The 25,385-nt window shown below is 39.3% G+C and overlaps 1 protein-coding gene across 1 annotated transcript; it reads left to right on the forward strand.

Moving 5' to 3' along the window:
- The first annotated feature begins 502 nt into the window (after positions 1–502).
- On the forward strand, positions 503–23,472 carry TERF1 (telomeric repeat binding factor 1). The gene is made up of 10 exons (XM_068396973.1): positions 503–800; positions 4,362–4,457; positions 7,421–7,551; positions 8,228–8,314; positions 9,706–9,855; positions 12,848–12,954; positions 14,124–14,189; positions 14,280–14,323; positions 15,419–15,483; positions 23,314–23,472. Exons 1-10 carry the CDS (start codon positions 503–505, stop codon positions 23,470–23,472), a joined length of 1,203 nt encoding a protein of 400 aa, XP_068253074.1.
- The last annotated feature ends 1,913 nt before the right edge of the window (positions 23,473–25,385 follow it).

The raw sequence follows: 25,385 nt of genomic DNA on the forward strand, positions 1-25,385 counted from the left end.
GCAGCTCTCAGGGCCACCAGCTCCACGCAGGACACTCCTTTTACTTTTCAGCTTCTGACACCAAAAAACATCTGTATTCACATCGCTGCACCAAAGTCTCTCAGGACGCAGCAACAGCAGGGGAAAGCCCTCAAACCACCACCGGCAGCCGGAGCGCGGCCCAGACCCTCCAGAACATGTCAGGGGACAGGGCGCTGGCAGGCGCGTGCACCCGCGCGGGCCGCGTCACGCCGCTTACTCAGCCCGGGGTAAAGGGGACGCCCTGCCGCGGGGCGGGGGCTCCCACAGGCCGACGACGCGGTGCTGGACACGGCCCGGTGCAGGGCCCGCTGCCCCGGGGCCCGCACGCACGGAGGGGCCGCCACCGGCCCCGCCGCGCATGACGTCACGCCACGCCCATCTCGGGCTCCGCCTCTCCCCCGCCTCAGAGGGCCGACGGGCGCGGCCCCGCCCACCGGTGGACGTGACGGCGGGCGGGGCCGGGAGGAGGTGGCCGCGCTGAATGGCTGCCGCGCGGGAGGGGGCGGGGCCGGGGGACCGCGAGCAGGACCGTTGGCGGGGGCGGGGCCGGCGGCCGTTGGCGCGCGGGTTGAAGATGGCCGGGGCGGCCGGGAGCTTGCTGGCGGAGGCAGGCGGGGGAGGCCGGGGCTGCGGTTGCGGCTGCGCCTGTTCGCCCCCGCCGGCCGAGGTGGAAGCCGTGGCCGCGGACTGGATGCTGGAGTTCGCCTGCTACTGCGTGTGCCGGCACTTCGGGGAGCGGTGCGCGGCGGAGTTCCGGCGGTGGAGCGCCGTGGCGCAGGGTGAGGGGCCCTGAGGGTGCGGGCGCTTGTGGCTCCCGAGCAGCTGCGGCTGCACTGAAGGCAGCGAGTCCTGCAGGGTGAGGGGGCAGCTTTCTTAGCGCACTAAAGAGTGTGCTAACGCACTAAAAGTGCTTCTGCACTCACTTGGTCCGTGTAAGCACGCTTTGTGGACGTGCGTTTAGCAGGCTCGTGATCGTGGTCACTAGCGTTGAGGTTTTCAGGGCTTTTGGGGACTTCAGAAGATTCCTAGAATGATACAGGGTAGTCTCTTGAGGCGATTTAACAGTATGAGCAACATTTGCACATAGTACAAATAAAACAGTGCAGGCTGAATATTTTTTTAGTTTTTTGTTTGGTTTTTTTTTAATCCACTCGTGTTTGAGTTTAGCATGCTGTGGCAGCTCTGATGGAGTATTGTAAGATAGTTGCAGTTTTGGGGAATTTTGCTGTTTTAGTTAAATGAGACCATGGAGGGAAGCAAACTGAACTGTTAAAATAAAACAGTGGTTATTGAGGGGTTGGGGTGAGGTCTTTCAGATGATTGGTGTTCATCTATCGTCTTGATTCTGTGAAGCTTGAATGTATAATAGGGTTGCCTGTGTACCACCAGCAGTTACTGAAGCTGAGGCCTCAGATACTGAAAGTTCAAGGCTACTGACAACTTGAAGAGGATTTAGTGAAGAGATGCAAATGTGGGGAAAAAATTGTAGAATAACTTAAATACACTGAGTTTCTTCGGTTTATATTCAGGATTATGGTTGAATATGAGAAGTATTTCAAGGAGCTATAGAGTAGCAGACAAAGGTGGAATGAAGTCTAGTGGCTGGATTTTGAATGGAAAAACATGTATTTAAAATGAAAAATATTTAAGAGTGAGAGTGGTTAACAGCTGGAAGCAAATGCCTGTCTCAGGTAAATTTGATGGATTTCTGATGGTTTTTCTGCTAGAAATAACTTTCCTCAAGATACCAGGTTAGACCTTTGGGGGATATTTTTTTTTTTGTGTCTGTGTTCTTGACTCAAGTAAACGTGATAGTATGACTTGTTTAAACTTTTGCAAAGAAGCAAATACAGTGGCGTGCAGAATGATTAGTAAGGAGATTGATATGAGAAGTTGGAAGAGGTAAGAAATCTGAAGATAACATAATGAAGTACATTAAATGAGGGGCTGCTAGATTAAATTATTAATGGTGCTTCTCTGTGTTTGGCCTTGGGACTGTAGCTCAGTGGTAGAATCTTACTGAACTTTCATGAAGATGTAGATTGGAAGTAGAGACGCTGTCAACACAGAAGCAGATTGGAATATTTCCTGAGAAGAACAGGAAGACTTTTGAGGACCATATTAGTAGAAACAATTAAATTGTACAGAATGCAAGGTCATGTGGAACTGGGAACTAATAGCAAATTTGGGATTTGTTCCTGCTCTGTTCAGCCACAGAGAAAAGAGTTGGGCATATTGGTGCTATAAGATTACAAAGTCGGAAGTGTAAAAGTCTGTGGAAAAAGCTGAGCACAGGCATAAGATTGCATTAGAAAAGTGGGTGTGGGTTTTTTTCATAGAAATACAGAACTATTACTCTTGCATACATCAAAGTGAGACCCTACTGAAATAATGATTGCCTGTCAACAAGAAGATTAATTCAAACTGAAGCAAGTGCAGAAATGTAGAAAGGCTAAGGGAACAAGACGAGCTAGTTTATTAGGAGATAAATAATATTTTTGTACAGCTCAGTACAGCGCCAAGTAGAAATAGCTAGGTTACCTGGGATTAAGGATTTGAAGACAGCATGTCAAGGTTACATGACTTTCCTACCTTATATGGTCTATATACCCGAGATAGCTTGTGTAGGTATCTACATGGCAAGGAACTGGATTTCTAGAATTTCCAATGAAAGGCTAAGATGAGAAGTACATTTGACTGGCCACAGGGAGGAAGACAATTTATGATTGAGGGCACTATTAACAAAAGAATTAATAGAGAAACTGCTGTGGGGGTGAGGAAGGAGAACAGTGTAGCAAAGATTAGTAAGGCTCTGTCTCTTTCTGTTTGTCTGCATTACTTGTGAATAATTGCTGCTAAGGACCTGGTGTTCACACAGTAAACATTTCAAGGTTTCTTTTTCTTTGGAATAACTCTAAAGGAATTCAATAGGTGTACTCAAGACTGCTCGTTTTTATAAACCAAGCACAGAAGTTTGCTTTAAAAATGCACCCCTGCTCTGAATTAAAGCACTAATGTAGGTGCATCTTAAAAGAACAGAGAAAGCTGAAAGATCTAAAGTGACTTGCCAAGATGACCCCTTTTGTTCTGTGGAATCCTTCAGCTACTGTATTCTAACTACTTTCAAAATTTCCAAGCTCTGGCTCCATCTTCAGGGCATGATGATGGTGCTTATCTCTCTCACTGAACTCATCCAAACTCTTTCTGAAATTGAACTCTGTTGTCTCCTATGGAAGATGCATGAATTCGTTATTATAACGAGTGCACTTAACTACTGTTCTAAGCAATGTTCTTTTTTTACTTCCTATTTTGGCTATAGGAATTAAAAGCTCTTGTATCACCTGTCCTCACTGAAGCAGTTGTAAATGTGTTCTTCCAAGCCCAAGTGACAATATCCTGCTTGATGTTAGCTTAAGTAATAATTCGGGGCTGTTTAATTACTTTGTAATTTCATGCTTATCCATTGTTCGTAGGAGACAATCATACACTAATAAGCAAGTAGGCTGGGCACTTACAAGTAAAACTATGGTTATGTGCTCTAATTGTGTCATTGCAAAACTTGGGGGTCCCATGCTCCAGAATCCTGGCTTTTGCTAGGCTGACACTGGAATGGGTACATAAACACTTCCTGAACTGGGGTGTTCAGTCTGCAGCTTAGACAGGTCACTTGACACATTCTTCACTTTTCATTTGGAATGTTTTGGTATTATGCTGTGAAGACAAATTACTATATCCAGCACATTAAAATACAAAGTTCACAGTAACCAGCATGATGGACATAATCTCATGATAGCTCCCATTCCAAAATATATAATAATGCTTATGACCTTCCAGCCTTTCGAGGAGGATTTCCCTTGTAGATTTAAATTTCTGACCAAGCTTGTACCTTTTACTGCTTTTGGTCTGTCGGTTGCTATAGCAACATGTAAGTGTTGCTGGTCTGCATGTGGCTCATGTTTTGTGGGTGTTCCACAGAAATGTTCTCTGGAGCAGTCAGTTGTCTTTCTGTAGTAAGCTACTGAGCAAAACAAAACGTCATGTATCTATGTAAGATACTGTGGTCTTCTAATTTGATGAATATAAGCCTGTGATGCATCTTACCACTTTTAGGTTACTGTTGTGAACTGCAAAAGGGATAGGTTTTTCTGGTCAAATTCTTAAATATGATTTAAGTTCTTTTAACATGGAAGAATATTAACTAAATGTGCTTCATCAGTTTTTTTAATGAATTAGAAATTTAGTAGATTACTGAAGTCTGATAACGCAGTGTCTAGTATACTTCTAGCCACACTGTGGCAGTGCTGGAGCAAGACTGACTTAATTTTTCTCTTCTTTTCTAGCTCTTATTAATGGCCTCTCCAAAATACCTGCACATCAGAAAAAAACTGTGTATCTCTGTCAGCTTTTGATAAGAATTGCAAAAGGAAAAAATCTTGGTAAATACTTAGATTCTTTTTTTTCACTTGTTTGAATAGATTTGCGTGAAATTGGAGAGAGGTGTATTAGATATGCTTTCACATAGCCTTTACTGTACATATATATATATATATATAAAAAAAATAAAATGACTGAACTCTACGTTTTGAACTGTCTATATTCCACATGTGACTGAGCTGTATGCAGGACAGTGTTAATCTGTGCTGACCGATTTAGCTGCTTTGAGTTGGAATGACTATATGCTTCTTAAGTTATAGGTTTTTGTTTTTGTTTTTTTTTTTTGTCAGAGTAGCAGCAACAAAAGAAATACACTGGAAAAGATTGTCTAGCTCTTAGTGAGCAATATTTGCAATTTTAAAGCACAGAATGTGCATTTCTTTTTGCACATGTAATTCTAGATGTTGAAGTAGGACAGACAATAGGAATAAGAATATGGGTGAAAAGGATGACTGCCCTTGTTTCTTACAGAAGGCTGTAAGATTTTCAGCTGGCAGCAGGTCCATGGGGCTCTTATTCACTGCCATGTCTCCTGTTTGGCTGTATTCACAGCTTACTGGTTGTCCTGGTTTGGCCTAAACCAGGCCGATTTTCCTTTCAGTGATTTTTACTTTCAGCTAAGTCTCCTCTAAGTAACTGCACTTTCTGAAACTAACTACATGTTTTGCAGACAGTGTCTGCCTCCAGGACTGATAACGCTCGAAGTTTGTAGTTATCGCTGAGGCACCGGTAGGGATGTTGTGCAGTAAGGCTCTTGCTGTACTTAGTCTTAGAGGAAACCAAGGTCACTGCTGAATTCCTCATTGCTTACGAGTGAAGAGCTGAAGGGGGGTCGCAGCTGCAGGGGGGAGCAGACAGGGCAGGTGACCCAAAATTGACCAACGAGGTATTCCATCCCATACACGTCATTCTCGGTATAAAGCGGGGGGATCACGAGGGTCTCGCTCCCTTTCTGCTATGGCCGGTGTCCAGGGAGGACTCCGTCTGTTTTCCTGCTGCCCCCGATCCCGATCCGTGCATTCCTGAATCCAGCTCTCGACCGTCGCTAGGCCCAGGCTGGGCCTTCCCGGAGCCTGCCCTGCAGTGCCGGTGGTGACGTGGCTGACTTCAGGGGAGCTCAATCTTGGTTTTGTATATATATTTGTATATATTTGATTATTTCTATTATTGTTATTATACTCTTTTCCATTATTATAGTTTATTAAAACTGTTTTAATCTTCCAACGCAGAAGTCTCTCTCCCTTTTCCCTTTCCCTCTGGGGGGAGGGGGGGGGGGATAACAGAGAGCATCTGCCACAGGTTTAATAGCCGGCCCAGCTTTAAACCATGACACTGGTTTAGCCAAGCTGCTTTTGCTTCCACGCTCAAGTTTCTGCAAAACTTTTTTGCAGTCAGTTTTCACTTCTTGATAAAACTCATTGGAATTTAAGGACTTCAAAAGCAGTCTTGACAGCATGAGCATGGAAGAAAAAAGTGTTTTCTAGCCTAGCAGTGCCAGAAAGGCTTGTTTTTATAAAACGAAATTTCTTATGTTGCTTGTCAGGTAATAACACCTGATTTAGCTCAAATTGAGAATCAAATTCTGATATTTAAAATAGTTCATCATATACAAATTATGAAACTTTTCTGATAATGTTTAAAATGATATTATTGTATATAACACTTGGGAATATGACTTCAATGTGTGTTTTTATCTATCAGTGTAGAGAATGACCTGTGGTGAGGAGGATTGCATGCGCTTAGTAGGTATTACATCAGATGTAGTTGCGCAATGTATGTGGAAAGCTAATATATTGTATGGTAACTTTCCTAATTCTTTTTCAATTATTAAAATATTGAATCTGTACTGAGCCTTAAAGCACAGCAGGCTCTTTCAGATGCCAGCTCTTTAAGAGTTAAACACTTTGTTTTTACAGTATTAAAATAAACTTAATATGAAGTGTCATATTACATGATTGAAACAATAACTGGAGAAACACAGAAGTGTTATTTTTCTAATGTGTATGTATACATATAATACTTACATTTTCAGTGTTTGTCTTTTACTGTAGTGGGTATCAAATATTTTTTATTTTTTCAGTATTGCTTAAATTGTTTACCTTCTTTCCGAAAAATACTTACAGTAAGGAATAAGAAGATATTGAGAAAGATTCTCCTATGATGTCATATAACGTAATGAAGTGAGGCTGTAGTTCAGTGAACATCTTGAGCTAAGCTGGCAGTGCCATGGGGAAAAAAACAGTCTTGTACACCTTCCAGCTGCTGCTGCATCTGTTATGTTGGCACCTCACTTGTGCAGATGTGCAACTGTTTCTAGAGTGTTGATGGGATGGTTATTTGGCTGGGCTAGATTTCTGCCAGAACTGGTCCCTAATCCTGCTTGCTGGGAGTTTGCACAAACCTTGGTGTTGGCACAGCAGTACAGTGATGTGGGAGGCTGCTTCTGCTTTTTTAGTGTCACTCCTGTGTTAAGCTGTTTGAATTTCCCTCCATTTAATCCCTTCAAATGTAACAAAAAGATAAGACATGGAAATATAAAGACTCGGGACGGGGCGGGGGAAGGGACCAAAAACTTAGGATAGTGGTTATATTACAAAATTAACAGTATCAATACCAAATTTTTTGATATGATGCCAGGCTTAATGTAAGAACATTAATGCTAGCTCCAATATCTGATGCTAAACTTAGCACTATTGCAAGTGGCATTTTAAGTGAACAATAATTAGCAGACACATAATCTCCCTTAAAAATGCAACAGTAATGTTATTAGCAAGGGTAGGAAGAACCAGTCTCTCTGAAAAGAAGGCAGTTACTTGAGGTCTCTTAAACAAACCTGAAGAGAGAGACTAAAAAGCCTTTGAGGAAAAAGGAATTGAAATTATGTATAGTACATATTACTTTATTGTGTATAAATAAAAATTTAGCTTTAAGTTTTTCAAATACTTTTTTCCCTATTCCCCCTAAGAATGCCATTTTGAAAATGATCAAAGAATTTCACCTTTGGAATCTGCTCTGTCTTTCTGGACTTTACTTGAAAGGGAAGGAATTAAACTGGAAAAGCTTCAAGAAGATATTCGTCGCTTGATTCAGATTCAGGTCTGTGTGACTTATTCAAAATGCTTCAGGATGCTACTATTCACTCTGCTAAAACAGGGCTCCTTTTACAAAAAGCTTGGACTATTAGCAGCTGAGCTGAATTTTCAGTTTGTTGTATTTTCAAGTACAGAGTAAATAGATCTGTACAGGGGACTTTCTCCTATCTAAATTGGTTCCTGTTTGTCCCAGTTCAAAATCTTTTCAAAAGCTGCCAATCTGAAAAAAAAAAAAGTAGATATAAATTGAGAGATCAATTTCAAAACACTAGTAGCTTGAGCTTTAAAATGTGTTATGAACAGCTTTTTTTTCTGAAGAATAATTCTTTGTATTAGAAAACGTTGTATTTCAAGGAGAAACATGTAAAAACTTGTTGACAGCTACTGTGACCGAAAGTCTTTCGGAGAAAGATGAAAGCAATGTTTACTAGGTAAGTATGGGTCATTTTGCATCAATGAGAGTCCTTTTAAATGCCTGATGGAGAGGTTTTAGGCCTTTATACATGATGTTTAATCTTATTTCAGAACTGTTATAACTAGATAACTGCTGGTAACCCTTAAATATATAATCCCCTGGATTTTGTAAGTCTTACAAAACTGTAAAAGTGTGACTTCCATTGTTTTTTCTGAATCTCAGGTGAAATGTATTTCAGTGTGTCTTGTAATTATATTGGTTGTAGATTGTAGCAGTCCATATGGAAAATGGATATTTCAAGGAGGCTGCTGAAGTTCTTGAAAGGCTATTTACAGACTCGGAATCAGATAAGGTAGTAACTTGCTTAACTTGCATTAAGCTCTCTCATTTTCAGAGGAGAAGAGGGGAACGTGTTTCCAAAGCTAGGGAATGCTACCTGCGTAGCTTCATCCTAACTACTGCCTATGCAGTCACTTAAACACCTGTTGCACTTGTAAATACAAAGGGAAATTTGTGGCTAGGGGATTGATAGAAATAATGGGTGATTTGGGTGAGTAAAATGCTTCTAGCAGCAGTTATTCTTCACTGTGGGCAGCATTGGTCTGAACTTCATTCCCTTTCCCACTTCATATGAGGAGTGAGGTGTCACTACAGATTCTGGGAATTTGATATTGCTGTTTTTGAAGAGTAAAGACAGTATAAACGTGCTGGTGGAGACATAGTAACTCCCTAACAATCAGTCTGCTGACTTTTTCTGAAACCATTGAAGTGCAGTCTATTTGTCATCTCTGTTAACAGATTAGTGTTCTACAGACTGAAGCATCACAACAAAGGAAAGCTTGTCAGCATCTGTAGTATAGAGTGGATATTATTATACCTCTATCTGGAAAAGATAACATATGCGGGTCAGGTCACCTCCTGGTTTCATGTTGACTGCATCATTCAGAAAGATGCATGTTCAAGTGCCTATCTCTTTAAAATAATAGCTAGTACACGCAACAGAATTTGCTGGGATGGAGAAAAGAGCAAAAGGAGGACTGCAGGCAAAAAGGGGGAAAAAAAACCACCCCACAAAAATGCTGTCTATATCTTCCTCTAGTATACTAGGACATGTGTTCTATGTAATTAGTAGCATGTGTGTAACTTATTGTTCAGATACACTCTTCATTCAGAGGATTCAGATGTTCAGAAAGTATAGGCTGTGGTAATAGTATTCAGATTCATAAATAAGAATGCAACCTGTACACAGAAGTTAATTCTTGGCTATATTGGTCTCTACAAAATTCAGAGTGGTTGGTAGACAAAATGTGAAGTTGTGATTATCAGTATTGATGTGTCCTTAATGCTACTGTACTAAACAGTCCTTTTCCTGAACACTGTAATCCCTTTTCAATGTCAATCTTTTTGAGGCAGCAAATGAGAAAAGAGAACCCAGTAATGAGTGGCCTTTTCTGGGTGTTTTTGCTCCATTGACAACTGTGCTTTTGGTGTTATTCTTCAAGGGCATGAAAATGAGGATCTGTGAAAAGTTACACTTACCATTTACTGAACACGTAAAGGAAGCTCCTGGTATTATGCCTGGTTAACTTTAGAACCAGTTCAAACTGTAGCATGAAGTTGTATGGGCACATTCAGAAAGCTATAGAATCATTTTGTTTTAGCTTTGTGTATGTCCTTTTTAGCATAGGTGCCAAGTTTTACTGCAGCATATATTTTTGTTGTATAAAGCTGTGCTTTTCTTAGCCTTTAAGGGTGAAGCTGGCAACTGTAATTAAAAGCAAGGATCCATATGTTCCCCTTCTCCAAAGCTTCAGTTACAAGCTTTTGATAAGTAAAATGAAGTCTTACATTGAACTTTTCATGAAAGAAAATGAAACTAACTTCTTAATACAGGTATGTCAAAACTATTTTCAAAACTTATTTCAAAAGAGGTACCTGATAAGATTAAATAGATTTATACTTTCAAGGGAGTTGTTTAGACAACGTTCAGTTATTGTATTAGATTAAAAGGAGGCTTTATCTTCATTTGGATTGTCTTATTAATTAAAAAAAAAAAAAAAAAGAAATTGATTCTGTTTAGGAGAAAGTTAGTAGGAGTAAGACTCATTTAAAATATCTTTTGTGAATGTTTTTTCCACAACTGTTTTGATTAGAAAAATAGTTAGGAAAAAAGCATGATCAAAATGAATTCTGTCATTAGTGTATGTTTAAGAAAAGCAGTTCTGATCTGAGACTCCTTAAAAGATAACGTAACTATATATTTAATGTTTATTTTGTTTAAGTCTGTATGACTTCTCATACTAAAACATCAAGACCTGTTAATTTGGCTAAAAGCTTTAGGAATGTCAGAGGAGTTAGGAGGTAGAAGATTATTATTATTGCTGTTTTCCTGTAAATAAAAAAAATCTCCTTACAATCCATCTTGCTCAAAAGTGATTCAAAATTGGTAAGAACAACATTCCTCCTGCAGTTCTATCTTCAGGAGGATCGTAAAGAATTTCTCTTATGTTTACTTCCTGTAAAAGAATATTGAATTACTCGATTACAAAAGCACAAACATCTAAAGGTAATAAGAAGCAAATTTTAAATAAACAAACCTGAAGTTCCTCTGGGATTTTCATTTTCTTACCAGAAAGACAGACTAGAGAGCTTATTAAATGTATTCAAAGTATAATACAAGGAATACCTTTTAACAGTTTCACTCGGCTGTCAGTTTTCAAGTTTATTTTTCAAGGCTGTTTCTTTGAGTCTAAGAGGAGATGGAGGTTTGGAGGTGTTGAAGAAGGCCTGGAACTCCATACTAGCATACCTAGGCCCTCTGTGTTGCACTCCCACTGCCTGCATATCCATCCTACTGTCCGCAGCATTGTTTCAAATAATAATTCTGAAATCTTTTTACTTTTGACCAAGTTAGTTACTTTGGGATGTGGAGGAGACCGCTTTGTGAAGAGTTTCCATTTCTTATGTGCAGCACATGTAACTCTTTCCCAGCAGGGTACCCTGCATTCTCCACAGAAAAACACCCTATCTTTAACTGTTAATCTCTCTACTATTTCTTCTGGTGACATATGTAGAAGTACAAGGCAGTCTACATTGCTAGACTGTTTTATAGGCTGCTTTTTCTAGGTTATTGTCAAGCCTGGAATCTACAAGATTGCAGCTCCTACTGTTGATGAAGCTCTTGCACTTCAAGAAACTCTTATAGGTTAGCTGCCCTAAGAATCAGGGACAAGTACAATTTGAAAGCTACTGTTAACTTTTAAAATACAGTATAGTGGATTTAATTTTTTTTTAACTTAAACCTTTCTACCCATTGATCTGTATGGAAACATGTCCTCACTTTCACACATTTTGCTACCATCAATCCCTGTAAAAGAGACAGTATTTTGAAAACTGAAAGATGTGGTAGGTTGGGTAGCTATGAAATTTCTGACAGTGAAACATTTTCTTCTGTGATTGGAAGTATTCTGTGACCAAAACACCTCTCAGTGTTTTCATGGATGAATGAGTGAAATAGAGAATGTTTTTATATTATCTGACTCTTATAAATATTGAGAGATTCTGCAAGCTACTGTGAAGGACAGGTTAAGATTTCAAGACGACTGAAAATTGGATGGATGAGAGAAAATTAACAGGAGGCAAAAGCAAGCTCTGAAAGAAGAAATAGATGAAAACACTTACAAATACCTTAGGGGTATTATCAACACTTACAAATACCTTAGGGATGGGTGTCAAGAGGAGGGGGCCAGACTCTTCTCAGTGGTGCCCAGTGACAGGACAAGGGGCAATGGGCACAAACTGAAACATGGGAAGCTCTATCTGAATATGAGGAAAAACTTCCTTACTTTGAGGGTGACAGAGCACTGGAACAGGCTGCCCGGGGAGGTTGTGGAGTCTCCTTCTCTGGAGATATTTAAAACCCGCCCGGACACCACCCTGTGCAACATGCTCTAGGTGAACCTGCTTTAGCAGGGGGTTAGAACAGGTGATCTCTAGAGGTCCCTTCCAACCCTTAACGATTCTGTGATTCTGTGAAAAGCGGGACCAACTGGCTAAGCAGAAAAAGAATATTGGGCCAATAGTGAATTGTCAACTTTGAATCATTTTGATATTTGAGTGCTGCAAAACAGATCACCTTTTGGGATGTGTAGACAGTGTTGGATGGAAGATGGTTGGCTCTGGTTACTAATGATGGTGCTCAACCGGAATTTTTTTGTGGTTTGGGCAGTAAGTATACCTTAAGATGCTAGAGAAGAAAGTTGATAGCAAAGTAGGAAGAATGACCTCATGTGTCCTGAGTGGGGTTTTGTGGGGTTTTTTGTTTTGGTTTGGTTTTTTTTTTGGTGGTGTTTATTATAGCAAGTAGGTGGGAGGAATCTCAGGAAAAGTACAATTTTACAATCCTCTAACACTATAAAGAGTAATGAGCTATTCCTTCCTCCTCTTGGGCATGAAGGAGAAATAATCTTAGTTTGTGGCTAAAAGTTCAGGCAGGATGTTACAAAATTATTTTGCTAATACAGGAAAGATTACATTAGAAGCCTAAAGTCTGATTAGACATATGTCTTTTGAAAGTTACAGGTATTCTTGATCTTGCCATGCTACAGAACTAGATGAACTTGTGAGGCCTATCAGTTTTCAGTTTCTAATCTAGTTATAAAAAACAGACTTTGGAGTACTTTGGTAATATTTGCAGTCTTGATAGATTCAACTTAACACACTACAGTTGTTTTGAAGCTACTTATTTTAATGGTAGTACCTCTGAAGGGTCTGTGAAATAAGCACTGTTAGTCCTAGTAGAGAGTAGACCTGTTAATCTTAGTGTAAACTACTATCTAGGTATTGGCTGGCTTTAATTTTAAAGTATCAATTCCGTTTCTCACAGGCAGCCACAAAACAGGTGGAGTCTAAAGGATTGGGAGCAACAGCATTGCAAAACAAAACCGTGAATGTCAATGAAAATGATGAAAGTAATTTGGAAACAAAACAAAGGTTTGTATTCAGCATTATACTGCTGAGGGACATGCTTGGACGGTAACTTGAAACTTCTAGAACTAAGAGTAGGTAGAAGAAAGGATGTTAAATTCCAAACTGCTGTCCAATAGAAAATTAATTACAAGCACATACTCTATTTTTAAATTTTGGCTTTTCTGTGGTTGTTACTCTTGGCATTTACATCAAATAGCTTGGCATTAAGTTTAAGTACTTGCTGAAGATGCGCATTTTTCAGTTTAAACAGCTATCAGTCTTGTATAACAAAAACATAGAAATACACATTTTTTTCTCTATGCTTGATTGAGCTCCTTTTAGTCCTGCCCTCTGATTTTAGGCTATAGGTCATTTGGAGAAGAAAGAAGATAAAGAAAGGGAATTGGTCTATTACTTTTCCTTACAGCTAAAAGCAAGATTCCCTTACTTAGTGATACTAGTGTTATGGAGAATAGTTATGTTGCTTCATGACTCTGGCACTGTGAACCCTCAAAACAATTAGAGACTTTTCTAAGAAATGCTGGCAGAACCTGAAGCCCAGTTCCTTCCCCTCTCCTTTGACTTTATTTTGAAAAATACTGATATTCTAGGTTTATCACTACTTGTTTTTCATGGAGAATAAATTGTAGACTTTGGTCAGGATAGAGCTTGTATTTCTGCAGTTTTGTATTTGGAATACATGGCATCATTTAGTTAAGGAAATTGACTGATGCAGAGTATACAGGAAGACAAATGATAAGATTTTTTTAGAAGGACACCTCCTGACACAATTACATCTGAGAGAGCTGTGATGAGACATGATTGAAAAACCTATGGAAACAATTCCTAGATTGTGAAGAAGTAAGGTGTGAAAAAATAATGTTTGAAATGCCTCATGTCCTCAACTTAAATGTATAATGTCTTGTGTATTTCTCCTCCAGGTACAGGGAGGCAAGTTTAAGAGGGTTTTAGAAAGGAAGGAATTGCTTAGTGTGCAAGTTCCATGTGTTTCAAGGCCTTCAGCATTGGCTAATGGTAGAATTGTAAACAAATGGATTGAAGTAGTTAGTGTTTGTATGCCACTGTTTCTATAGAGAAATCTTGGGATTTTCTTTCATTTAAATATTGTTGATTCGTGTAAATGGCAAGTTGCTGCCTAAGAAATTAATTTTCTGGCTTTTTTTTTTTTTAAGATTAATGAAAAAGCAACAGAATATTACAAATCAGTCCCCTGGAGACATAAAAAAAACCACAGTAAGGTAAAAATTACTTTTTGTTGTTGTTGCTCTTGGTCATAGACACTTCATGAAGTTCTGTGTATTTTTACTTAAGTTCTGTGTTCCTTGCAGGCCTCATCCAGGACAGAAACACAGAGTGAGCAATGTTCTTCAGAGTGAGTATTAGCTTATTTTTATACTTTCAAAACAAAGTCATGTCAAACACTTCCCCCCTGCCCCCGATAAATGGGTTGGTGGTTTGATAACTGCTATTCAATGTGATTGGATCAATATATAAATGATTACGGTGAAAAAAAAACCTCCCAATTGTGTGTGGTTTCTGCACAAATGCAGATTTAGGGTTTGCCAGACTTAGGAAACTATGAAATGGCTTTAAGTTCCCTGGCAGCTGATTTTGCAAAATCATTCACTGTTTTCTGGTTCACTTGGGTTTTTGTTAGTTTTTTTTGCTTTACTGGGATTTATGGTATTCTGTGCAGAAGAAAGCTGCCAGAGGAGTACTGAAACTTGTCTCTTTCTGGCTTCAGACCTAGATAACCTTAGGAGAGAGAAACTAAAGAGGTTGGCTGATAGGAAAAGCAAATTGTTGTGTAAAGTGTGCGAAGTTAGGATGTTCATGCATCTTCCTGGTATTACTATTTTAAAACTTACAACATGGGTTATATAATATTTATAAGTAGGTTCTAAAAACCATTAGCACCTCTTACTCTTACTGCAAAGAGATGATGATACAGCCTCTGTATGTGGCCATGTTGTACTTGGAAGGACAAGATGCCTTGGATGGTCACCACAATTAGGACCTGACAGGTGTTCTGTGGAAATGATGGAACCTGTATACAAAGTATCATAGCTCTGATGGCTGGTTAGTTTCCATTCCCTCTATGTAAAATAAGAGCAGTATGTGTAGTAAAAATACGTTTACCAACATGAAATAACAATGTTTCATTATTATTATGTACCAATTTTTACTGAATTGTTTAAAATACAATTCTTCAGTGAGCTCCATCACATAGAAAATACAGTGACTTTTTTTTGAACAGACTATTCTTTGAGTCCTTGAACTAAGGTGAGATTCATATGTATACATATATAAAAGTATATTAATATATAAACAGACACTGAAATTTTCCCAGTCTGTCAAAGCATATCAAAATAGTGTACATTCTTGTCTCATGTACATAGTAGAAAGCAAAACTGCTGCCTTAATGTTGACTCCTCATTGGTCTGGATGTATATTAATTGTCTTCTAGGTCTGGACAGCTTGCAAAACGTGGAAAAGCATGGAGATTCTTGGGCTTGTGGCCGAAGAAGACAGGTTTGTACCCACTGTCTATTCTAAATGAAGGTAAAATAAGTCTGCACTGCATAGAATTTTTTTCCCAATTTCATTTGACTTTGCCTCCAAAATGCCTGGGTTTAAGATTCTCCTCATTACTCAAGCTGTGCTACAGCTTCTGAGACTGATTTTTAAATTCTAATTCCTGTCTCAAATATTGTTGCTAATGCTCACGAGCCTTTAATTTGTTGAAATAAACTGTTAATAAAGCTTAGCCTGAGTCTTTTTAAAACATTAAAAAAAATTCTTTCCACTGTTTGGATTAAAGAATTCAGGATGTCATTTGCCCATAAGAATTTTGGGCAAACATTGAAGACTCTTTGTTTTCCCACTTACAAGGTTAGAGATTTAGCAGTTTTATAATTCAATACTTTGTTCATATGAGGTGAAAACATACATTGCCTTGGGAAATTATTCTAGTTTTTATAAACCAAATAATAGGGTCTTTATATAATGCTACATTTCAAATACCCATGAAGAGAATGCAAAGGATTAAGTCTACTTCATTGTATTACTTCTACTACATTCACTAATGCTAGAATTCCCTATTGGTGGGAAGTACAGAAGTGTATGCCTTAATAGAAGGGAATTTGAAGTTGATTTGATGTCGGGGTGAACTGTTACAAACTGATTTTTGCACATAGCCAATTTTCTTCAGTTATGATAAAATGATAAACACTTCTGAATGAAATTAATATTAAATAAATGTATTCCCATTGTTGAATTCCTCTTAAGAATATCTATTATGAAGCAATATGGAGCCTTTCTGTTTAGGTAACAGTGCAAGTTATCAACATATGTCCATTTTGTTGTGAACGGTTTCATTTTTCTGATGTTCATTTTGACATTTCATTTTTCATGTAATGGGGAAGGGCAAACCTGCTTTTTTTTTTTTTTCAGGCTGTCATTGAGGAGAGTTTTACTTATTCCTATTTCTTTAAGCATTTTTACTAAAGTTGAAGTACTGGTTAAGTCTTCATTTAAATCAGTTGAGGTCCTGATGAGAGCTGTTGTTGAGGTATGATACCACCATCTATCCTTGGACGTCAAGCCCCCTGATATATATAAACAGTTTTCCACTTTCTCACAAATCTCAGGAATAGTTAAATCACTAAAGCCTCCTTAAAAGCTGCAAATACAACTAGTACCCTAAAAAAAAAAAAATCAGCACTTACTGGATTTGCTTGTTGCCTTCAAAAACATAGTAAATTACTTTATTCCAGCTTATACTTGGATAGGTACCTTGTCAGCCAGTTGTTGGTCAGCATGCACACTTCCATCAATCCTGTCTTCAACATCAAGAATTAAACTAATTGGACCACAACTGACACAGAGGGATAATGACAGCTTTATATTCCCCTATTCTTATGTTGAGGTAGTCTGTTATGGGGTCAGCTGCAAGCACTGTATCCAGGCCTAGGGCTTGTGCAGCCATCTCGCTAGAAAAAAATAGATGTCGTGCTTAATTCTGTTATTATATTTTAATTAAAGTTGAACTATAAAGACTAAATTTATAGAAAGCTACATCTGATATTAGCGAAGAACTCATTGAAAATTTTATAAAAACTTGAAAGAAATTAAAATTCAGAACTATGTTTCTTTAAACACTTAGAAAGGTAGACATTTGTTGTCTGTGTGATATTTATGCCATATTCCCTGCCAGTGAGTCCTCTCATAAATACTGTCTAGAAAGCAGTGATATTGGCCTTTGAAATAATAAATTGCTCTTCCGCTTAATAATCTGAGTTATAAAATTGTCTGCATGCATGAAAGAATGCAGTGAATGTCAGAGCTGTTGACTTCTAGAACTTCCTTTTCCATGTAGTCCCTCTTTCAATGTTGGCATTGTTTGCTCTTGTTTTGTAAATGGCATTTCATTGCAATGGTTCAGTGCCCGTTTTCAGCCTTTCATGCTGTGTTTTCAGTTAGCTGCATACAACAGTCTGCAGTGCTATTGAAAGAAAGTGTGCTTTCTTTTCTCATCCCTAAATTAGGGGATGCAAGTGTCACAGAATTTAGGGAACTCTTTGTTCTCATACATTGCATGTGTATGGCAAGTCCTGTGAGTTGTCCAAAATCTGACTGACAGTTTGCTTAAATTAAAGAATGTGTCTGAAAATCTGAGTTTTCAGAATTTAGTTAGATTTGTATGGAAAAAAAATCCATATAACTTGGAGGAAAAACTTGGAGGAAAAAAAAAAAAAACCAAAAAAAAACCAAAAAAAAAAACATCAGAGCAGAGTCCCAGAATGCACTATCAAAGGAAGACAGGTTACTAGAGCAGAACTGACTTTAAGGAATAACAAAATCTTGAGAGATGTGAGGGTATGTCTATGCAGTCTGCCTGGCAAACTCAAGCTTGCTCTGCTGGCATTCTGAGCTAGCCAAATGTCACATTGCTCTGGACTAAGCACTGTGATTATGTGAGCTCAAGCATAGTGCTGCATTATGTACAGTCTCTCAACCAGTCTTGCTAGCTTGTAACAGTGCAGTGCCAGAGTCTTACATACCTGCCATCGCAGAGGGCACAGGCAGTTTGGGGTGGTGGGGCAAGTTACTGCTGTATACAGTTCCTCAGTGAAAAGAAAATGAGTCAAGTCTCTGGTTTACCTGTAAGGTGGCCTCCTCATTACATGTTAAACTGAATCAATTTATTTTTAAAAAAAGCTCAATATAAGCAATTTAAAAGCAAAACAAGCAAAAAAACAACCCTTTTAACAGCAAATACAATTAATCTTTACAAGAAGTAACAACGGTTGTGATTGTCTCTGTTGCTGGAAGTATTTGAATTACCTGGTGCTGTAGGTCAAGCATAACTGCGTTACTTGAATAAAGATTTTATTTCGGAAAGTTTTCTGGCATGCTCTGAAATGAGATGAACTAGATGGTTCCAATGGAATCTCTGGCCTTTTAGTAATAATGAAAAAGCCACCATTCGCTGCTAATGTTGCAAAAGATCTGTGGAACAGGAAGTATTGGAAAAAGGAAGTATTTTTGATAAAGGGTAGACTACTTTAGAGAAGTGTTAGGTTTTCTAACCGTTTAGAAAGACAGCTGAACTACTACCACTTAAACCCCACTAAGCAGTGAAAGAATTATCAGTGATCATAGTTTCTTGAAGAGGCACTGATAGTTGCACTAATCTGGAATTAGTCCAACTTTCAGATGTGAAGTTTGATCTTCACATACCTCAGCTTGCACTTCATGTAGATGCCAAATTTTTGCTTCTTGCAGAATAACCAGAATACAATTTTGAACAGGCTGAATGTTATCTAAGATCCTTCCTCCCCAGAGACACCCTCCCGCCTTTCACCTCTGAGTGCTGCTGCCACTTTTAGCAGCTTAAATTCAAGGGAAGGAGGGAACCATGCAGAATGGCACTCAAAATCGTCACCTGGCCCATCCCTGGTGCCTGAATTGTTTTTTGCTTTTAAGGGCAGAATCTTTTAAGGATCCCCAGAAGGGTTCCGGGTCACTAGGAGAGGAGAAATTTTTTTTTTTTTTTAAAAAAAAAAAGGGATTTATCTGAGCATCCTTGAACACGTGGACGTCTTGTGCCACTGACAGTTGTACTGGCTGGCTCTGGATTGTCCTGCCCAGCCACCCCTTGTGCACAGGCAGGATGGTGTGTGGTTGTCTAATGACAGCAGCCATGAGATTACATTATTTGCAGAGTTAAGTGATGTTTGTTCCCCTGTAATTCACAGATTTCCTCTGTACTACTCAGTTTCAGTAGCTGGCTTTATCAAGTTTAAATTTCTGTAAGTTGAGGCAATTCCTTTGCAACTGCGTTTCCCTTTCTACCCAATTCTTCACAAATTTGAAAGTTCCAATTGTAAAGGTCAGCCATAGCCTGATGCTCTCGGGTTCCCTCCTGCTTTGCCAACACCACTTATCCATTTGGCAGTTGGGAGTGATCTGTTACTTACAAGAGGAAGTCTCGTACATACTCTGGTAAACCTCTCTTCATCCCACAAACTACAAATTATAGGCCTTCAGCTTCAGCCATTTACACCTCCTATTGCTCTTCTCATGTTCTATAAACATATCTTTTTTTTTTTTTTCTTCTTCCAATCCAGTTTTTCCAATTAACCTGAGGATTTATTAGCACAGGTCCCCTTTGGGAGCCCCCTTAAGCTTCTACAGGTTTCGTTACAAATTTATGGTAGGTGCATTAGCAAAGGATTGGTCTCCCATCACCTGAGGATTATATACACTTAATCTCAGGAATGCTGACAATTTAACCAGATCCTGATGGCTACAAAACTGTTAAGGGATGTTAGAAGTGGCAACCTCCTCCAGCAGGCCCAGCCCCAGACCCTTCTGCCTGGCTGCTGGAGCCTAGCCCAGCACCCAGTGACCCAAGGTCCCTGCTCAGGCTGGGGGGACACAGCTGCTGGCTTTCCTGTTTGCAGGTTTGCCCAGTAGGGAAGCTGAGCATAAACCCCAGAGACACCCAGACATGGGCCACACACACAGAGGTTGCTGACATGGCCAGTCCCACAGACTGCTATGGACAAGGTGCTGCCCTCAACAGCACCCACATGCAGGACCCATGTAAAACATAAACACAGGCAGCCAAGTCCTTCCCTCCTCTCTGACTGGTAGAGGTGCAGGTTCACTGGTGAAAGCACACACATGCCCCTCTAGGTTCACAGGGACATGGATGTTTGCAGATGCTGAAGTATGGCCACAGCCCCTCTGCCTGCCTGGTACCCCTGCCCATGTCCTGGCCCTTGCATCTGCTTCACGTGTCTCTTACTTGCCTGTTGGTGCAGCTGGATGCACCAAACATGAGCACTCACGCACTCGTCTCATGGGTACTCTTGTTTCGGTCGGACTCCCATGTATGCTTGCAAGACGTCTCCCTTTCAGGCAAAAGGTGAAATTTTCACTCATTCAAGGAAACGAAGGAAAGGCAGAGGGGGCCCATGCCGTCTGGGTGTCAGCTCACAGCCTCTGCGGCCAGGCTAACCCCTCTTCCTGGTCATGACATCTATCCTGAGCCCACTGTGCTGGTCCGGACTGTTAAAGTTGAGTCCCAAGGAAGCTTGTACTGGAGCTGGAGACAAGGAAGGGGAGGGGACAACTGGCAATCCAGGATCAAACCTCCAGCCCTCGCCCTTGTAGCCGAGTTAATGCTGATCCCCACTGGGGCAGCTGCATGTGGCTTCAGCCCTGACCTGAACCCACCTTGTTCATATCGTGTTAATAGCTGAAACCAACTAACACTTTCCTGACCAACTTCTCCTAAATTTTAGCAGATACGGGAAGTACCTGGTACTTCCTGGTAAATTACCTTTACAAGACCAGAATTACCTTGACCAGACTTACCTTGACCAGACCAGAATTACAATTACCTTTCCCCCTGTTAGCTGGCAGTGGGGCACTGGACTGACCTGTATTAAAAACTGGGATTCGGCAGCCCCCGCACACCATGGGAGCCTACAGACAGTCCTTGGCCGAAGCCCCAGCAGGGATTTCAAAAGGTCCTGTACCTTTCTGAGCAGCACCAGGGGTTCGGCAGGGAGCAGCCCATGGTCCTCCTGAGCAAAGCAGGACATGTGAATCCCAGTCAGGGCACCAGACGCTGTTGTGGAAATAACTCAAATTGCAATTTAGATCAGGTCAGAGAAGAAGCAGTTTATGGCTAAGGCTATAGAAGAGGGCAGGGAGCAGCAGAGTGACAGCCTCTCCTGATGTGAACTCTGCCCAGCTGAGGCTGCTACACAGTTCCTATAACTTTTACAACCTGTTTCTCACCAAAACGGTGTCAGATAAGCAGCATGTGGTACATAACAACAGTGAAAAAAATTCATCAAACAAGGAGGCTCTAGACAGTACATCCTTTTACAAATACTTCACTCCTTTGTCAATTAAATCATTCTGACCAGCAAGACCATTAGCTGCAAATGCAAATTAACTACTGAGGCCTGCAAAGGCCTATGAGACATTTAACTATTTTGCTTTCACACGCTGAACAGGAGTAATTAACTGTAGTGCTTTTGATCATATAGTGCTCTTATGAACAAAAGCACTGAAGTTTTGGCTATTTCTGAGCAACTTCAAAATAACTAAAGCACAGGCAATGGTTAAATGCAGAAATAAGAGAGTTTCTTGGTTAGATTTGCAGCAGTCATTTGCTCATGACATGCACGTAAACACATGCAGATTTTGTAAAAGTCCGGTAACTAATGATTTTTAATGTGGAATCTGCTGGTGCTTATAGAAATGCTATTATGGGACTAGTGAAAATTGACCGTTGGTCTCCTTTCGTAATTTACTGTGGTCCATGAGATCATCAGGAGCATCAGGACATCTCCGGTGCAAGAAGCAGAAATGAACACAAATAAATTAAATGGAACAGCTACACAATACAGTTCTCTGTACATCTCAATCTCATCAACATTTTGAAGTTTAAATTTTTTCTGTAAGCCAAGTCTTTACATTTCAGATTTTGGGGAATAAATTTAGAAGGAACATGCTATCAAACTGCAATTTGAAACAGAAATTGATACCGTTGATTGAAATTGATACAGAAATTTTAGAACCGTTTTCCTACACAGTTGTTTCAGCTGGGGGATCCTGCCCTGTATTTGCACAGACGATAAGCTGTTCAGTTTGCCTGAAGAGGTGTACTGATCGTACATTGGTATGATCAGTTGTGTATTAAGAAGCAAGGATTTGAAGACATTTGTGGAGGATCAGATTCTAGGAGAATAACTTGTTCTAAAATAATTTCTTATTAAAGTTGCTAATTGCTATTCCAGAGTGAAAAAGTGACCATATGTAATACACCTATATTAAAAATGCAGTGGTTAAAAATAGGCATGACAGGATATATAGGATCTGTAAACTTTTGTTTTATATATATATACATATTTCTATAAAGTTATAATAAAAGAAAGCTGATACTCAGTTCTCCCTCACACTTTACTGTAAAGGTAAGTTTTTAAAAATCAAGTATTTGATTTTTTTTAAAATTCAGTTTTCTTTCATTCAGTGTGCAGTCTTAAAATTGTTTGTATTGAGACATTTGTATTGAGAAGAAACTAAGGAAGAACTGGTACACTGGAGAACTTCATTAGAAGGGATTGCTTACAGATGTATAGCTGCGAGTAATTTTCTCTCCTTTTATGAGAAACGTCATCCCTTAAAGATTAAGAAGCTTGTAGGTCATGAAAGTGAAACTTAAGTAGTGGGCTCAACAAATGGCCAAAAACAAATGCATAGCTGTTACCTGAGGATATGGCTAATCTCACTTTCAAATGCAGCAGGTATCATTTTGCTTCTGTCAGCATTTTAAATATAGGGATTTGTTTTTCCTAAGCACACTGAAATTCCTTGGTTGTTGGTAAATGGTGTCTTGATTCTCAGTCCCTAGGTTAATGTGTCACAAAATGCTTTCTCTTTTGTGATTCATACTGGGATCAGTCAAGGTTAGTCCTGGCACAGTTAGCTAATAAAGTACAATTTTGGAAAGCATGTTTTGAATGAAGCCAAACTTTGTCCAATGTCTTTTTCCTTTTTTTTTCCTGCTGTAACTTGTGAAATTTGCAGCATATGGTTCTGGTTCCAGGTGATTTCTGCTACTGTGTGGTAGCACTTGAGCTGGTAACCTTTGTTGTTGTATTTAGTGTCAAGTTATGGTGCTCAAACGAAATAAAAATGACCCTACTGACTCTCAGACATCTGTGCTCTGTAATAACTGAAGCTGTATAAATACTTGTTTCTATATTTGCTGTAAGCTTAGCTCTTACATTAATATCTCTGTTCATATATCCCATATTTTCTCTGTTCTTCCCCTAGCGATGGACTTACAAAGAAGACATGGAACTGAAATCAGGAGTAAGGGAGTTTGGAGTGGGTAACTGGGCTAAAATTTTGGTCCATGGTGACTTCAACAACCGAACTAGTGTCATGTTAAAAGACCGGTGGAGAACACTGTGCAGGATCGAACAAGGCTAATTTGAACTACAGGAATCAACTCTTCTTGACCTTTCCCTACGTAAGGACCTAGTCTAGCTTTTCAGAATAATAACTGATTGTAGTCTCAGAGTGTCGAGCAGTGTTGCTGTCCTAAAACATGAAACAGAATAGTAATAAGTATAAAACGTTCATGTAAGCTCACTTGCTTGGGTAATGATGACTTAAATGTAAAGCCTGGCCTTTTATCTACATGCAATTGATGTTTCTAAATAAACAGAAATAGATAATTTCTAAAATGTGAAAATGCTTGCAGTGATTTAAGAAACGTCAGTTATGTACATAGGGGTATTAAATCACTGGCAACATGTTTAGCTTGATAGAGGCTAATACAGAGTTGAGTGTTCTGTATTTTTAAAGGGTTGTATCTCTAGTCAGATGGATCTTTTTATCATTTTACTTCCTGCCATATAACCCATTCTAATCTGAATTGCTTCACTTTGAAATTTGGGTCAGACTTGTTATCTCTGTCAGTAATTTATACCAAAAAATATGTATGTATTGCTAGTTTTACAAACTGATTCCTTTTTTTGCAGTTAAAAATGTGATACTCCATGTGATTTTATATTTGTAAGTATATTTGTTTGGTTTTCTTTTAAAGAATTAAGCTTAAGTTCTAGGTGGAAGATTATTCTGCACTTATGTATATTGGCATAACAGCACTTTTTATCCTGCAGAAGAGATGGAAAACATATAGAAAGTAACAGTATGATACTAACTCTTAACATCTCTTGCTTATCTTGTTCTACCTACCTTGTCTTGAGAAGTGGCTTCTTCTAGGCCAGCAGGAAAGCGAAAGCTCAAAAGTGAATGGCTGAAGTGGGGCTCAGTAATGAGTCTGTACCAACACTGATAGCACAGCTCATGTGAGATGTTTCATCTATGCTTTACACCGTCTCTGTCTGCAGTGACAGCAAGCAAAGATACGCTGTGATGGGGGTAACTAACTACCAAGGTGTCAGTCACTGTAAATGTCCTGCTCATGAGGGACTGTAACAGATGGATGATGGTACTACACTTTCTCTCTTGATTCAGACTGTGTGGAAAAGTTCAACAACCTCAGAAAACCCATACTTTCCACTATCATACTGCTGTGAATCTAGTGACTTGAACTAACATATCACAGCATTCTTTTAAAAGTGAAATCTCTTCAATTCAGGTGTTTTCTGTAGCTTTGTCCTTGGATAAGGTTTTTATTTTACAAGAACCTCACAAGGAAAAGCATCTGTCCAAACTTCTCATAATAAAATAAACCTCTCGGATTTTTCCTGGCTACAAAGGAAGAGAGATATTCTTGAAGGCTGAAATGTTCAGGAAGTATTAAGATAATCTCTCTGCTTTCTGTTTTGGAGGCCAGCTTCCATTAAGATAAAATAGTAAAGTACAGTTACAAAGGTTTGTTTGTTTCATACTCTTATTGTGGACAGGACCTCAGCCAGATCACCTTCCTCATTCTTGCCACCAGACACTAGAGTTTCTTCTTGCAGTTACTAGAAACAGTGGCAAGCAGTAGTCTTCAGGTTCCACAGAGATGCTGCATGCCTTAACAGTAAATTTTCTCAACCTTAAGGCATAATTTCTTTTTAGCAAACATTGTGAATTTCAGGATCTTGATAAAATACAGGCTTTGTCCTTCACCAAGGAATGCTAGAGCAGCTGTAAGCCAACAATTCAAAAAGTCACAGCAGGTATCTGACAAGTGAGAAAGTGCAGTATGCAGCCTCTTTAATGCTGTAATAATAATTCAAGGTAAGTAATAGGTAACAAAACAGGAATTTGAGCTACCTGCATAGCAGTCTTGCCAGTGCTCTAATATTGCAGATTTCTATGTTAATCATTGCACGAGCAGTTTTAACTAGTAATAAGTAATTATTTTTAATGTTAGCCAAGACTTT

The sequence above is a fragment of the Nyctibius grandis genome, chromosome 3 (genome assembly GCF_013368605.1).
Source record: "Nyctibius grandis isolate bNycGra1 chromosome 3, bNycGra1.pri, whole genome shotgun sequence".
Taxonomy (NCBI): Eukaryota; Metazoa; Chordata; class Aves; order Nyctibiiformes; family Nyctibiidae; genus Nyctibius; species Nyctibius grandis.